Below are 16,405 nucleotides of genomic sequence, written 5' to 3'. Positions count from 1 at the left end.
TGGGCCCCGCCTCTCTACCTAGCTCAGCTTATGCTCCCCTCACCTTGCTCCTCGCTATAAAGGCCTTTTCTCTGCCCTTTTCCTGTTTATCTTCAGATCACCCATCCTTAGTTTTTATACCACTCAGAGGGTAAGAAAATTCTAGGAACCCCAAGAGTAGGCCTCTCCATCTCCACTTACTGCCAGGGGCCCATCTGTATAGTGCCTGACACCAGCAGTGAGCACCAAGCCTCCTTACTGCCAGGCTCTCAGAATTCGTGAGCCAGCAGGGCCCTGCAGCTAGGAAACTTCCCATTTATGGAGAACTCTCAGATCACTTATCACAGAAGCAGACTGTCCCTGGTGAAGCACTCTGCCCCCCATCCTCCACCCCACCAAGCATTTCAGTCTGTCCTAAGCAAGACAGATGAACTCTTGTCCAGCATGCCCCAAAGCAGACAAAGATGCGTCCAGAGAAAAATCATCATCATTCACGGTATGAAGATGCTAGCATCACCTTGGCCAAATCCAAGAGGTCTTTCTGGAAGAGGGTCCAAACTAGATCCTAAAGAATGCTGTCAGTAGTTGGAATAGAGTTGTGGATTTTAGGCAAGGTGAGAGGCCACAGGATAAGCAAACTAAGCAGACAGTGAGGGCTAGGGCTGTAGGAGGGCCCCAAAGAGCTGGAGAGGGTAATGGAGGGAATGACCAGTGAGAACTGCTGGGACATACGCTTGCTTACCAGTCTGTGGTAAGCAAGGTGACAGAGCTGTCCCAGAGTTTAAAAGGAAAATTAAAGGGGACAAAGGATTTAGAAAGAGCCTATGGAAGTTGGTGTGATGCCTACAGAAGCAGAGCTGAGGCATTCCCTAACAGAATCAGTCCCCAGAGAAATGGGCTCCCCCTTAGGTTCATTTTCCCCTTCCTGCCTGGCCTGGCCTATCCCCACCCCTCTGCTGGAGGCGCCCTGTTGCCTACACCCTGTCAGTGTCCTCACACCCAGCACTAATTGTTCAGCATTTCCTTCCAGCAAACAGGAGCCTAGGGAAGCCCCAGTGGCAGGGAGACAGGGTTGACCTTGTACTGGCATAATGGGATATGAAGACAGAGGCTCATATCCAGGTAAGGGTGAGACACTGGGGGGCTGTCACCCAAGTTTATTTTCACCATGGCCCAAGGAAAAAGAAATGAGGTGACTCCAAATCCTGTCAAGATAAGATACCCTGTACCAGGGCATGGGACTCAAGCAAAGGCCCTTGGTGGGAAGGAGGGAGGTGATCTCAGTTATGAGATGGGAATCAGCCTGAGAATCAGACAATCTGAGCAGATACCAGAATTTGGTTCTTAAGGAGCAGAATCTGGGCCTAAAGCAAGCTCCAGGCCGCGCTGGGAAGGGAGAGGGATACCCAGCCGCACAGCCTGAGGCTGTGGAGCACCAAATGGCAGGGGAACCTGCTGCATATCAGACCCTTTATCGGGTGTAGCTAACCCTCACAACGAAGCTGTGCCATGGATACCACAGCCCCAATTCACAGGTCACAGCAGCTTCAGAAGAATTACAAGACTGGTCCAGTCTCTATTGAGAGGCAGTTAAACCTGGATCCGCTCAGTTTCAAATCTCAGTCTGTCCCATTATTATACAGAACCTCCAATTCCTGAGGGAGCCTCAAGCCGGGCAAGTGCACAGCCACTTACCAGTGGGATGAGAGAGATGATGGTTCAAGATGAAACCCAGCCTGCATCTGTGGCCTGAGGCTAGATTGAGAGCCAGCAGAAGTCATGGTCAAGAGTCCTCGCTGGGCTCTGCAGACACTGGCACTCTTATCTAGTATCATAGAAATGAATTCTACCATCTAAATGAGCTTTCCAGATATATAAAGCTCACCCCTTTGTAATTTAAAACTTTTAAAAAACTCATTTTGGAAGGAAGTCATTCTAAAACATTACACTCATCTTCAGCACATCTGCAATATAACATAAATCCTTCTGGATAGCTGAGGATCACTCAGAAACCAAAGAACTCTGCAGCAATGTCTTCAGAAGCTGTGAACAGTGTCAGAAAAGCTATTCGCCTTAATGCTAGATGACCTTAGGCCACTTTTTAAAAGGACTGCTTTAAAAGTTTTCTGTGATGTTGTTTCTCTTACTATTAGCTACTGTAGGGGTCACTAGCTGCTATAGATGTACTTCTAATCTTCAAGTACAGGAACACAGGTGGAACATTAAAATTGTGAATAGTTAAGGACAAGTAGGCTGTGATTGAGGACTGTAAGTCTATCCAGTGAAGTACACGAGGATTGTAGCTGCTTAATAGTTCTGCTTCCGCTAGACCCTACACTGTTGCCCTGTAATTGACCTCCATCCACATACTGCACTAGTAATCCCCATATGACTATTTGCTTCAGTCGGAAAAATCCACTGAAGATGGCAATAAAGATTGTTCCCAATAATAGGAGACAGCTGGAATATTTAAGACAAAGACAGAGATGAAAGATAGTCTCTGGCACTGGAAGGATCTGGGTGGGAATCATGGTGTCCCCATTTTCCAGCTGCATGATTGATTTGGAGGACAGGCCACTCACCTATCACTCTGAGCCTCAGGATCATGAGGATGAAAGGACGTAATTCAGGAAGGTGCTTAGCACAGCATCTGAAAAAAATGGGGTGAGAAGGGGCCAGTAAATCGAAATGTGTGTTTGGGTCCTTGAGGATGTCAGAAGACAAGAGTGGGAGCCTAAAGTGAAAGGGCCCTGGCAGAAAAGGCGCAATAGAGAGGTGCCTCTATCTTGGCTTCCCCCAGAGAGGTGGGTGTCACCGTGTCCTCCCGGTATAGCCCAGAAGGCTTAGGGCTGTTCCAGAGAGCACTGAGGGGGCTTGCCTGCCTCCGGACTGGGAACTTCCAGATGGCTAGCTGCCCCTCCCCTTTTTCCTGCTCTGATTAACAGGAGCAGGTGGGCCTGGCACGGAGGGACAGGTGGGAAGTCTCCACAGTGGTTTGTACCCACTGGAACCAAGTAAAAAACCAAAGCTGCCCAAACAAAGCGCCATGTCTCCCTCCTCAAAGCCCCCATCTGCCTAGCGGCCAGGCTGGGAAATGGGTACTTTTGTGGGTCTTAGCCCAGAAGGGGCGACAGGTGGAAGGAGGGGGCGTCAGGAAAGCTTGGTGGCAGGGTGGCTGTCCTGTCCCTGTCTTTTTGGTTTCTTCCTTTAGCCCCACCATCTAGCTACTGGGCACCCACTCTGGGCTGAACGTTGGGCTAAGGGGTTGGGATATGCAGACAAATGACACATAGTCCTAGCTTCTGGATAAAGACCACCCAGGTCCTGGATCCTTGCTTCCTCCCATCCTCAGCTCCTTTACCCATAACCCCTCTCCCCACTTATCTGAACCTGTCTCTTCTGCCCCTCTGACTTTGTTCTGTTCACATGTTAACCAGACTCCGCTGTGGGTGTACTCCCAGAAGGAAGCTACACAAAGGAAGGGGGGGCAGAAAGGAGGGAATCCCGCTGACATCACGGCTTATTAGCATATGTGACCTCATCAGGGGGCGGGGCTATCTCCCCAGGTGTGGGGGGGTGGTGAGCATGGCGGGCGGGGGGGTGGTATTTAAAGGGAAAAGCTGACAGTACTGCTGAGTGAGCGAGCGGGTGCTGCAAGCTGCCGGGCTGCACACGCACAACGATGCATACGGACTTCGACACCGACATGGACACCGACACGGAAACCACAGCACTCTGCCCCTCCAGCAGCCACCAGGCCTCTCCTCCAGAGACACCCACACCAGGTGAGAGCTAAGCTGCAGTTTCTGGCTGAAACCATACGGGTGGTAGCTGAAGCTCTGGTGGGGAGGTCAGAACTAGGGGTTGAAGGAGCTTGAACCCAACAAGAGGGGAAGAGCCACTGGAGAAATGAGGGAGCCACCTGCCTACACTAGGGCTGGGCTAAGTAGCGGGGGTAGAGGGGGGGCTGCCTAAATGTCCCTTCACCCATCACCCAGGGCTTTGCTGGAGAAACTGGTACTTAGCCCCTACGTCTGCCTCATTCCTGAGAGGTTGGGATGGGCAGGAGGGAAAGGGGAAAGACAAGGGGCAGCCAGCCCACAAGCCTGGGAATCACGGGCAGGGGGCTACCCTGGGGACCTGTTGTAAGGGTTTCTCTGGCTCCTGGATGCCCTGGCTGCCAGTCAAGTATTGATCCTGGGCTATTTCCAGCCTCTCTGCATCCCCCTTTGTTGTGTCTCCTTCCTCCTCCAGTTACCCTGACCCGTGCACTGTCACTCTCCCTGATCCCGCTCTCTCGCTATTTCTCTCTCTCCCTCCCTCCCTCCACCTAGCCATGAACAGAATATTGTCTGGGACTCACAGGGACAGCCAGGGGTGCAGTAGGACTCACACACAGCCATGCACCGGGGCACGTCCCTACAGGGCCATGGGAAGAGGCAGCCCCTCCCACACACCCATGGAGACCCAACACACACATCTCAAAGAAAAGGCCCTTCCTTGGGAAGCGGTTCCCCACAAAGTTTTTGACTCTTGTCAGTACCCACCCCCAGAACCAGGGCAGTAGCTCGTTTCTGGGCCCCTCCCCAGTGTGGAGATCAGCCGATGCAGGAAGCGGGAGAGGGCAGGGCCTCTCAGTGGAAGGACTGGCAGCCCCTCTCCCCAACCCGGCCAGAGGCCTAGTCTGGGGGTGTGACTGTGTGTCAGTGTGAAGTGTGAGTGGGTGTGTGAGCCTGCGCACAGGTGCCTCCCCTGCATGAGGCATGTTTTGAACAGGTTGTGGCTGGAACCACGCTGGGCAAGCCTTCAGGTCAGCTCCTGGGAGCCCCACCAGTTCAGGCTTCTGGTGTTCTATGGAAGAGGTCAGACTAAAATTATCAGCTCCTTCTGGGTCATGGTCATCGACGGGGCCTCTGAGGCTGGAACAGCCAGAACTGAGCCTGCTGCAGATGGCTAGGCCTACCCCACTCATAGCTTCCTTCTCTTTGCCCCCCCCCCAGAAGCAGATGCCACACTGCTGAAGAAGCCAGAGAAACTGTTGGCAGGGTTGGACCGGGGCAGGCCACCCCCTGCCCTAGGGGCCCCCAGACGAAGAGGCAGTATGCCTGTCCCCTACAAGCACCAGCTGCGGCGGGCCCAGGCTGTAGATGAACTTGACTGGCCACCTCAAGCCTCATCCTCTGGCTCTTCTGACTCTCTGGGCTCAGGGGAGGCAGCCCCCACCCAAAAGGATGGCATCTTCAAGGTCATGCTGGTGGGGGAGAGCGGCGTGGGCAAGAGCACCCTAGCAGGCACTTTCGGTGGTCTCCAGGGAGACAGTGCTCACGAGCTGGAGAACCCAGGTATTTGGGGGAGCCCTGCAAGGGTTGAGGGCACCTCTGGAGCCCTAGTCAGGGATGGAAGAGCTCAAAGCATGTGCAGTCCTGGAGCCCAGAACCTAGAAACTGTTCCAATGCTTTCTGTGGCAACCTCTCTGGAGGGGGTCCCTGTTTACTAGGTCTTACAGGTGTTGGGGAGCCTCCTAATGGGCTCTGTTCCTTGTCTCTATTTCCCAACAGAGGACACCTATGAGAGACGCATCATGGTGGATAAGGAGGAAGTGACTCTAGTTGTTTATGACATCTGGGAACAGGTAAGAACTAAGATGTGGCTGCAAGCAGATGATGAAACCTAGAAGAACTGAGGAGGGGCAAAGTCTTGGCTAAAGGCTGGTACCCTGGTTTTAACAGTAATGGAACCTGACCCTTCATATATATGGTCTCAGACAGCAAAGGCTGACACCCATGTACACACCATAGCATTGAGAACTGCTGTTTGGTTTCCAGGATCTTCTGACCCAGAGGGAATGTTAGGATCTGAATTTGACAAACTCTGCAGCTGGAAGCCAGGCTGGAAACCCTGAAATAGACCCACTCTGTACATTTTTTAGCCTAGAAGAGACTGATCTGACAGGACAGGAGCTCAGGGCTTTGTAATGTCAGGGAAGGAAGAAAAAGTGAGGCCCTGTGACTATATGGACATAAATGATTACTATGCAGAAATGAGGGGCCAGATTGCATACACTTGAATAGCATTCACTTTTGAAGAGCTTAGGCATAAGAAAGTAGGATGGACTACCCTAGTCTAGGATCCTATGTCCCCCATTTGCCCATGTGGGGCTCGTATTACAAACTTCTCCCCCCTCCACAAACACACTCTCAGTACTGGATGTGTTTGGCAGAATGCTCTGTGTCCTAAGCAGATGGCTTTGCCCTCACATCCTGGTGCCTCATCCCTGAGGTGCAGGTGCTGGGCAGGTTCTTCTGTGCCCCCAGCCCTGACATCCCACAACTCTCTGCCCATCTGCAGGGGGATGCAGGGGGGTGGCTGCGGGACCACTGCCTTCAGACGGGGGATGCCTTTCTCATCGTCTTCTCAGTCACCGACCGACGAAGCTTCTCCAAAGTTCCAGAGACCCTACTTCGGCTCAGGGCTGGGAGGCCCCACCACGATCTGCCTGTCATCCTTGTTGGAAACAAGAGTGACCTGGCCCGCTCCCGGGAGGTCTCACTGGAGGGTGAGTACCCTGAACCTCATCCATATTTGTAATCTCAGAGGAGTCTCTCCTTTCCAGGTCATCTCTTCTCCATAAGGCCCTTTTACCCTCCAAGGTGCACAAAATTGCAATTGGCCCCAGGTTAAGGGCAGACTTTCAATGCCCACGCCTAGGGCTTGAGACCCTCTCTTCACTCCCCCTCACCTCTTCTGAAGGCCCTTTACTCCCTCCCCTTCTGCATCACCATCGCCCTCCAATTGATCCTTGCTTGTTCCCTCTGTGCAAGCGATTGACTTGCCCCAGTCCCTTTTCACTGCACGCCCTGGAGCCCCCAGGTCCAGCCTCGCCCCCATCCCGGGCCCAGCGCAGCCCAGTGGGAGGGCGGGCGCCTGAAGAGGTCCCTTCCTGTAGAGGGCCGCCATCTGGCAGGGACACTGAGCTGCAAGCACATCGAGACGTCGGCCGCGCTGCACCACAACACGAGGGAGCTCTTCGAAGGAGCGGTGCGCCAGATCCGGCTGCGGCGGGGCCGGAATGGCGCCGGGGGCCCGCGGCCCGAGTGGGGCAGCCCCGAGGGCCTCGCTCCGCCTGCGCGTCGCGAGAGCCTCACCAAGAAGGCCAAGCGCTTCCTTGCCAACCTGGTGCCGCGCAACGCCAAGTTCTTTAAGCAGCGCTCCAGATCGTGCCACGACCTCTCCGTGCTCTGAGCCGTGGTCGCCATGGTCACTGCGCTCTCTACCCGCCCCCTAGCCCCGCCCCGCCGTCGCCCGGCTTCCTCCAAGAAGACCGTCTAGGAAACCAAAAACTGCCGGGACACCTTGCTGTGACCGCGGGAGGCGGACCCCCCGCCCCCAGACCCCGGCGGGCGTCGCCCCACCCGCTCCACGCGCTCTCCGTTTACCTCCCGGCTTCGAGGCTCCTGGAAAGAGAGGACGCGGACCCGCGGAGGGCGAGCCGCGGCCAGTGGGCGGGGCGGCTTCCGGCGGGCGAGGGGGGAAGTAGTTTTGTAAGGGATTTTCTTTTTTATTAATTCGCGCTTGACCACCTCTCCTGTAAAGAGATGCTAAAAGCAAAAACTGGAAGAGAGCTTACTAGACTTCTTTACAGTTTCCCACCATTGTACTCAGCGCGAACATGCCTCATCGTAAGAGATACTTAAAGTCACAGAGCCTCTTCTTTGAGACTTTCCTACAGCGTCCCGTCTCTGATCTGCTGCACTTGCCCACTTTGCCCTTAATAAGTTCTTAAAGGCAAGGGCCTGGAACCGGTGTTCTTCAGATTCTGGGACTTACCGTGGCACCACGGCACTTCCCCTTTAAGGTTATTAAAGGTAAGGCGCGCAGAGACTTTTGCCTGAAGATTTGAGGGGTGGCAACCTGCCTTTGGCCAGGACCCAGGAGGCACCACCAAGGGGACCACCTTTCTCTTTTCAATAAAGAATTTTTCTACTGCACTTGCTCACTTTGACTCTCTGTTCTCAAAGCTCCCAAGAAAGGGATGGATGGATTTAGGTTCCCTGCACCTATGAGCCTAAGTTTTCTTGTCTAACAGTTCTAGGGAGGCTCCGGAACTTAGTCTGAGTAGTCCATGACAAGGCGAAAAAGGTCCCTAGAGAACAGAGTCCAACTTGTCCCTTTGCCAGTGAAAAAACAGGCCTGGAGAGGAGTAGGGACCTGCTAGAATAATTCGGTAACTCAGTGATCAAGTCCCCATTTCCTTACCCCTTAATCCTGCAAGGAGCAGGCTGGAGGCTACATTGTGTGCCAAGAACTACTCTCAGCTGTGACCTGGGATGGTTCAAGGTGGGGCCCACCTCCAACAGGGAGGCCCACCAGCTGGGGTTTAATGGGGTCGTCCTGCACCTTCCCTGGCAGGGCCCCACCACCCCAGCTGTCACCTGCAAGGCCCGTGTGAGTACTGAAGCTGTCAGTGCCTCTCCTGGGGACGCCCACGCCTGCTGCTGCCTGAGCCATGAGTTTGAACAAAGAGCAGAGGCAGCAACTCCCCTCATGCCTACACAGAGGATACAGCTACCTGAGCATCTGGGGGCCAGGCCTCCACTCCACCTTACCCAGGTTCCCAGAGCTCGATGGAAAGAAGGATGTCTGAGTCCTTGCAGCTGAGGAGCAGCCAAGGGGAACCAGCCCAGCACGGGTGGTGAGATGATGATCTTAGGACTTTATTCACTTTATCTCAATTCTTGAATGACTATAAGGTGTTACTACCTCTTTTACTTGCCTGAGGTTAATAAGCAATAGAACTGGGATTCCACTCATGTCTGCTTGATATTTAATGGTGATTGTATCTAACTTTGCAACTGAGGTTCATGAATTTCATCAGATTTCCAAAGGGGTCTGTGACAGAACAAATCACCAGCCAGGATGGTACTGATTACTACTGAGAAGGGGAAACGGGTAGGGGGAGGACAGGTTCCGAGGTTTACTTTTCATTGTAAGCTCTTTTCTCTGCCTTTTGAGTTTTTACCTATGGCTAAATAAACTAAATAATTTTAAACAAAACAAAGCTTCATTGTTCCAAAAAAGAGGGACCAAAGAGTGTCCTGAGCACAGGCAGATGAAGCACAGTAGGGATGTAGCTGCCAAAGAAGTGGTGGCCACTGCCCAGGGAGGAGGGTTACCAGTAGTCAAATGTCACTGGAGGAGAGAGTGAGGAACTGAAAGGCCTAGTGTCTTTCATGTGGTAGAATTCTAAAGATGATGATGGCAGGACCTCCCCCATAAGGGAGCCACACACGCTACAAGCTTCCCTCCCCCCAACTCAGCCAGTTCCATCAGCCCGACCCATCTGTGTGTTCCCTCCAAACGCCTACAGAAGAGCTCAGAACAGACGGAAACTGAAGCCCTGCTCCTGCCAGACTTCGGAGAGATGGGGTCTTCTCTGAGAGCCTGGCCAACTCTTCATCCTCTCTGATCAAGGCCAAGTAAGAGCAGGCTGTTGACCTGGGCTGCCATTAGAGACCAGCAAAGGGGCCTGGAGCCGAGCTGCCTGAACCAGGTAAGTTCCTCTCTGCCCTCATATCCTCTTAACCACTGTGATTTTATCTTGGGGTCTTTGCTCCCTTAGCCCAGCCCCTGCCCAATCTCTACAAACCCCACCCACCCTGGCCCACAAGGCCTCCTCATTGGCCAAGAGCACTCTGCTCTAGGCCTGTGCTTACAGTTCTGCCCTGCTACATCTAACTTTCCTCTAGAGACTGGAGCAAGGGCTTTTGTCTACTGAAAGGCCACCAGAGCTCTGGAAGGACACTCCATAAGTCTTCTGGGTTAAATCTTCAATCCCAGAAAGTCCATCCACACATACATCTTTTAATTTATCTAACATTACTCCAATCTGCATCAGTCTAAGTAAAATTTTCCTGGACTTTTTAATCTTTAATCTACAAATGCTTGTTCCACTCAAGTGCTGTATATGCAAGTCACTGTGGTGGGCCCTATGGAGAAAACAAGACGCTATCCCTGCCCGCAGGCAGCTTACAATCGTGCTGGAGAGCAGGGACCAGGCGGAGGAAGCACTGACACGGCCGGAGCAGCAGCAAAGTACACATTCTAACTGCAAGCTGTAACAAGTGCTCTAAGAAGTCTGAATGAAAGAAACAGAACATTCGGAAGACATATATTAGGAACTGGGCCTTGAAGGCTATACATAGGCTGTAGATAGAAGGGGGAGAAGGGAAAGAAACACCTTGTGGCAAAACCACCTGAGAAAATGCACAAAAGAAACGGTGGGCAGCCTGCCACATGATGAGGCAGAGACCCTCACTGTATAGGACAGAGCACAATTTGGGGGGATGGTGCATCCAAGTTGGAAAAGGGCCCCAAAGCCAGATTAAGAGCATCCTGCTTCTGAGTCCTCTATCATCCGGGGGCTCTCAGATGGATATACTCAAGGAATTTGAATCTTGATGTCATGCCTTTACAACCTAGAGACCATGTAAACTCCAGGTGTGAATACAAATTCGATGGGGCTATGCAAGCCTTTTCAGCTGGCACTCAGAAGTCTATGGAGAAAGTCACTATTAACCTCTCCTGTCTTTCTGAACCTCAGCTCTCCCAATTTAAAATGAGGATAACGGTGGTTCAGTGGTTAAAACTCCACACTCTCACTGCAGGGTGCATGGGTTCAATCCCTGGCCAGGGAACAAAGATCCCACATCCTACCAGATGTGATGAAGGCTAGATAAAATGCAAATATCTTCATAAATAAACAAGTGAGCAGTGGAAGTTATGCTTTTTTAAAAAAAAAAATTCATTATTATTATTTAAAATTTTTATTGGAGTATAGGGAAGTAATGTTTTTTGGCAACCTGTGTCCGGCCCCTTATTCAGGCACCATGTAATGTTTGAATCTCTCAAAGCATAGCCTGCTCTGGGCATACACGTTGAAGTTGCGGTCCACAGAGTCCAACATACCTCCCACAGGACTCAAGAGACCCATTATTGGATTTCTTTTTTGGGGAGTATTGAGGGGAAGATTGGCAACTGAAGCCTAAGGATGGTCTTATACTAGTTTCCCATTTTTCTGTTCAAATTATAACCTTAGGCAGAGGACCAATGCTGATTTAAAATACTTACTCTGAACTGCCAGAGCAGGTAGAGTTAGGCTCTGGAAACCAAGAAAGACAGGTGCTATAGGAATGCTTGGGGGAGATTAGGAGGGCAGTTTGCAAAGGACGGTAAGAGAGAATGCTCTGGGATTTTCCCAAGCCAGACCAAGCAGAGGGTGCTCGGTAGCCTGAAGGTACCGGAGGGGCTCACCTTGATTTTCCAAAGCCATCTGGTTGTAATCCCATTGTAGAGTTTCAAGTATAAAAGGAGATTGGGCCAGTGGGATGACTGGTTTTCCTGAAAGATAGCCTGACTGTGGGTGACCCGGGGCCTTGTGAGCCTGGTACTTAAGCCCAGAACAGTTCAGGTTTATTTTAATCACTGCCCTGTCATCGGTAGGGCCCTATCACCCCCCTGTAAATCTCGAGCATTCTCTGAGGCTGAAGCAGGTAGAAAGCCAAGTGTGGAGACATTCCCAGGAATGGGAATGAGGACAAACCAGCCAGTTCTAAGCCCTCTTCATGCATCATTTCACTGAATCCTCAGGACATGCCTGCGACAGGAACTTTTGTAATCATTTCCTTTCTACAGGTGAGTCCGAGTTGCAGAAGTGAAGTAATACCCAAGCTGACTCAGCTGATTTGTGGCAGAAGAGAGATCTGAACCACATGGTGGTGTTCCACGGTATGTTATTTCTGCTGCAGGGTGGAGGTACCCTGTCTTGGTCAGGTCTAGGAAGTGGGAGGAGGAGGCAGATTCTCAGCACCACTCATTTTAAACAAGCAGGTTTCAAGATGCTTGAAAGCTGATTGAAGTTCCCATCCTTTCTGGAATACTGGCAAATCTGACAAGTTCTCTGATTTCCAAGGTCATTGTTTCCCTTCTTTTGCAATCCAGCACTGACTGGCTCCTTTACAATCTTCATGCACCTCATCCACCCATTGCCCTCAAAAATAACTGCTTAATGGGTCTCCAGTAACTCCAGCCAACTCCTTAAGGGCTCTTGAGAGCAGATCATCTGGGAAAGCCAAGAAAACTCATCCAACTTTTAAAAGTGATCTTTGATCAGATCTTTTCTTGCCTCCATCTCCTCACATGACCTGAGTTAATTGGTCTACTTCACCTCACACAGAGCTCTTTCAGTCAAGAACACATATTGAGAGCAATCAATTCTGGATACAGTGTATAAAAGTTGGGAGGGAAGAGGGGATAATTGAAGCCAGAAAATTCAGATACACAGCTTCTCAGACCAGAGTTCCTTTCCTGCATTCAGCTCATGCCTACTGACTTCACCTGGTTGCCAAGGAAACGTCAGTCTCTGATGGCGGTAGCAGCACTTTAGACAGAAAGCATCATAGGCTACCATGGTAACCGCAAAAAGAGTAAAGCTGCCTTCTCTTTTAGAAGGGTGAGGAAGAAATGAAAGAGGCTGCTGAGCTAAGCAGGCTACAGGGGATAGCTTTTGGAAAGCCTAGGTCTGACTTGAACTGAGAGGGGATTAATTTAACTCAACAGATATAAACTATGTGCAAAGACAACAATAATGAAAATAACACACCTAAGGTTGACTTCATCAAGATATAACCACCAAGTAACAGTTTACAAAGAACTGTAAATAAAGTCAGAATAAGAACTATAATAGGACCAAGAATACTGAAAGGAAAATAAATTTCAACTAGGAAAACATCAGTATCTTAAAGGACAGGATTTTTGACCAGCAGAAAGAATAAGACAGTGTAAGACAAGAAAGAACAAGACAGTAGACGTGGAGGTGGAAAAAGTCAAGACATACTGAGAAGTGTGGATATAGAGACAGAACAAGTGACACTTCCCCATGACTCCAAGGCTTTGGCTTTCACAGTGATGCTGAGAAGCAGGTTAAGATCAAGGGATCTGAAGCTAGACTGTCTGGACTGGGATCCCAAACTTGTTAATTACATCATCGAGGGACAAGTTAGTTAACCTTTTGGGTGTCAGTTTCCTCAGTGACAAAGTGAAGATGATAAAAGAATACTTCAGAGAGTCCTTGTGAGGATTAAATGACTAAAATGATTAGAGCAATGCCTAACCCACAATAAATGCTGCATAAATATAAATTCTCATTATTGTTAACCACCTCCCACCACTCACTTTTCAGAGCCAGAACAGCCTCTTCTCACTGTCCAAGTAACACTTCCTGATTCACACCAGACTTTAAGAGAAAAGAGAGGCTATGACAGAGTATCTTCCTTTAAGTTTTTATTAGTTCATTTCCCTTTTTCGTAAGTGCAAAACGCGAAGACTAAAGGTTCGTAAGTCACAGCACTGCTTCCATGGTAGCTCACATCTAGGAGTGGTTAGAGTCTAAGAAGGAAATAGGATGAATCCCAATGTCAAGAATACAGCAGTTTAAAGAACAGGGCTGCCTCAGAGAAGACAAAAGTGGAAGCTGTAAGCCAAAAGTCAGATGAAAATCCCCTTTAGAGCTGAGGATTGGTGGGGAAATCGTAACTGCACTGGGAACGGATTTGAACAGTCTCATCTCTACTCTCACCTTAAGCCACCATGCTCAGGCAGGAGGTTGAGGGAGGCTTCTTTACATTAGGCTGAGCTAAGGGGTTATCTACTGCCCCCTTCTCTACACTCCAACCACCTCCTATAGAGTTATGAGTAATAAGAAGGCCTTGAGTCACAGGCAGTGACACTGTCACCCATTAGATGCTGTCACCTTATATGGGTTAACACTAGAACAGAAGTTGTCTTAGACATCCCCTTACTTTCATCCTTGTCTTTCTCCTGCAAAATGTTACGTGAGGATCTGAGAGCAAGGAAGAACTGAGGTGGAAGGACCCACAGTGCAGGAAGGCAAAACAGCCAGGCATGGAAATATAAGGAAACTGAGTAGTGATTGGGCCACCTGAGGCAGGAGGCAAGGCCTGTGCGTACTTGTAGTCTGAAGGCATTTGAGACTGCCATGAGGAGACCTGGTCCACAACCTTAGGATGATGTATACAAATAGTCTGTACTGAGCTCAGGATGCATTAGCATCCCAATCAATAACTACATGGGGACTGGGCTACAGCCAGCTGCTCCTACCTAAAAATAATGCAGCCTCCTTCCCTTCTTCAGGTCCAGAGAGCAAACAAGGATAAGGAGGGGGTAGGGGTGACAGTGGGTGAGGTTGCAGCAGTCTAGAAATCCCTCCGGAGTCCCAGTGGCATTCTGTGCCACAAGTAGGTTTCATGTACTTAACACTTCAGTGTCAAGAGCAACCTCAGAAGCTCACCACCAAAAAACCAGCACTCTGTTTAGAAGCCTTAACTGACAAATTAAAAAACCTAGCAGCAATTATCCATATTTTTAGCATGACAATAAAGCCTTAACATTGTTGCCATAGAGACCAGTAAAGAATGGAGGCGGCCCACAGGAGGAAGACAGGTCTGAGGTTCAGCTCTGTCCCTGGAACCTCAGACCTTTTTCTCTTGGCTGGTCCGCAGTTGGTGACCCAGGCTCTGGGCTTGCCCCCTGTCCTAAGCCTTACAAAGCAGGCAGAGGAAGGTGTGCCTCACCTTTGGTAAGGCCATGCCTAGAACAGCTCCCTGGAATGCATGATCAGCCCAGGCCTGTGTTGTCCCAGGCTGAGCCATACGGGAAGCAAGAGTTGAGGGGACTGAAAGGACGAACAATTACAGACCTAAGGCCTAGGGGAGCCCTGATGTATAATGCCCAAACCCCTTTGGATACTAGATTGGATTTCTACACAAAGAGGTCCAAAGGCAGGCCACAGGGTAAGAATGGTGAGCTGAGGAGGCTTCTTTAGTACTTACGCTTCTCAGGATCACAACCCCCCCACCCAACCCCACCCCACCCCCAGAAGAAGGGCAGCATGTGCTACTGTCACACTGCCATCTGGTGGAAAGACAAGATCTGTCCCCAGGTAGAGCCAGAGCTGGAGAGTCTGTCCAATGGGCACGTATGTTTAGAGATAATTAAGATAAAGACAGGTGGAGACCACAGGGCATGAAGACCATGGGAGTATAAAGCAGATACAGACAGGGTGTGTGTCTTGTCTGTTTTTCTTCCAAAAGATCTGATTTTTTTTAAATTAAGGAAAGAAAACACAATGACATTACAAATATTTTATATCCCAAGAACCATTTGTGGTGTTGGCTCAGAAGTTAACATCAGACAGACACACTAACAGACTGAGACCACACACATATGGGCAGCAGCCGCCACAACAGTGGGACATGCCTTTTGTACAAAGTTTATATATATATATATATTTATATTTATGTACATAGACACAGAGTATAAAATCCAGTGACAAGGGCTCATGTGTGTCCAGCGAGGGGACAAGAGTGGCTTTAACAGCTGGGCTGAGCCCAGTCTCCAGAGGCCCAGGGAAGTGGTGGAGAGAAGCAGTCTCCCCTCCATACTCCCACCCTGGGCCAAAGGAAAAGACAACTACACAAAGCTGGATGGTACCAGAAAGGTACCCTATCTTTCATTAAATTCCTGAATGCCCCAAAGACATCCAAAATGGCTGGCAGATTATTCCCGCACCTCCCAGCAAGATCCTGAGCCCACAGAAGCAGTTCTGGCCCCAAGGTGAGGTCTAAGGCAGGCTTCCCAACGCACACGTCCGCACTACCTTCCAGGGCCCTGTAGCAGCACGGTTCAACCCCTCACACTCCAAAGTCCTCACAAACCAGAGGTTTCAGGGGATTTCTGCGACAGATTGCAAGATAAAGGTACAGAAGGAGAGCAGTTAGTTTCTTCAGTTAATGCCCTATGGCCTTCCCAAAGGGGTAGGAATCGAAGAATCAGTAAGAGGTGGTTGGGAAGGACAATGAAGGTCATCCCAGGAGATGATGAACACAGAGAAACAGATGTTCAATGCAAATGAAGATGCTGTTCTCTTCGATCAGCAGCTTTGATCAGCAGAGTCTATTCCCACCAGGGCTGTGGTGGGTAGGAGCCCTTCTTGGTGTCTAAGGGGGGCCCCAGTTCCCCCACCGTCAGTGTTCATGCCCTCAGAATGGCTTGGTCCACAAAACGGAGAGAAGGGGCCATGGAAGGGTAGATGTGGAGCAGGGAGTGGCAGGACCCAGAGGCACAGGGAGGCAGTGGACCGAGCCACTAATTTACCTGTGGCAAGGAGAAGATGTAAATAGGAAGCTGAAGGAAAGAAAATAACTATAAACACCGATGCGAGTTGGGCCTTGTGACTCACATGGTTTGGGGGGTAAAGAGGCTGGAAAGCTGGAAGCACTGGGAGGCGATTGCCTGGGAGGCGAGGTTCAGGGCCGGACTCAGAGCTGGAACAGAGAGGCACGGAGAGTTA

General features: G+C 50.4%; 2 protein-coding genes across 6 annotated transcripts in view; one reads left to right on the top strand and one right to left on the bottom strand.

Annotated features, from left to right (window-relative positions):
- The window catches only part of RBM23 (RNA binding motif protein 23), a 48,212-nt gene that overhangs the window by 23,043 nt on the left and 8,764 nt on the right, over nucleotides 1–16,405 (bottom strand). For 2 of the 5 annotated variants that reach the window (XM_027553322.1, XM_027553320.1), the window contains 2 exons: nucleotides 16,295–16,379; nucleotides 15,183–16,209 (listed from right to left, as the gene is read on the bottom strand). In XM_027553322.1, coding sequence (XP_027409123.1) covers nucleotides 16,206–16,209; nucleotides 16,295–16,379 — 89 coding nt within the window. In that variant the 3' untranslated portion in view covers nucleotides 15,183–16,205. Of the gene's footprint in view, nucleotides 1–1,096; nucleotides 2,023–2,561; nucleotides 2,630–15,182; nucleotides 16,380–16,405 lie in introns of those variants that run through there. The other 3 variants (XM_027553319.1, XM_027553318.1, XM_027553321.1) reach the window with 3 other exon arrangements.
- REM2 (RRAD and GEM like GTPase 2) lies at nucleotides 2,636–7,967 on the top strand. The gene is made up of 5 exons (XM_027553330.1): nucleotides 2,636–3,764; nucleotides 4,980–5,321; nucleotides 5,538–5,611; nucleotides 6,328–6,535; nucleotides 6,926–7,967. The coding sequence occupies exons 1-5, from the start codon at nucleotides 3,662–3,664 to the stop codon at nucleotides 7,219–7,221; spliced, it is 1,023 nt and encodes a 340-aa protein (XP_027409131.1). The 5' UTR covers nucleotides 2,636–3,661; the 3' UTR covers nucleotides 7,222–7,967.

Source organism: Bos indicus x Bos taurus, chromosome 10 (assembly GCF_003369695.1).
Source record: "Bos indicus x Bos taurus breed Angus x Brahman F1 hybrid chromosome 10, Bos_hybrid_MaternalHap_v2.0, whole genome shotgun sequence".
NCBI lineage: Eukaryota > Metazoa > Chordata > Mammalia > Artiodactyla > Bovidae > Bos > Bos indicus x Bos taurus.
The sequence above is the reverse complement of the archived record's forward strand: the minus strand, read 5'-3'. Positions and strand labels throughout refer to the sequence as shown.

What these genes read in the sequence shown, in the direction of transcription:
- REM2 (XM_027553330.1), top strand. Translation starts at nt 3,662, where the DNA reads ATGCATACGGACTTCGACACCGACATGGACACCGACACGGAAACCACA. An exon ending in TCCAGAGACACCCACACCAG is followed by an intron (nt 3,765 to 4,979) that starts GTGAGAGCTAAG and finishes CCCCCCCCCCAG; the next exon opens with AAGCAGATGCCACACTGCTG. An exon ending in CCGGGAGGTCTCACTGGAGG is followed by an intron (nt 6,536 to 6,925) that starts GTGAGTACCCTG and finishes CCCTTCCTGTAG; the next exon opens with AGGGCCGCCATCTGGCAGGG.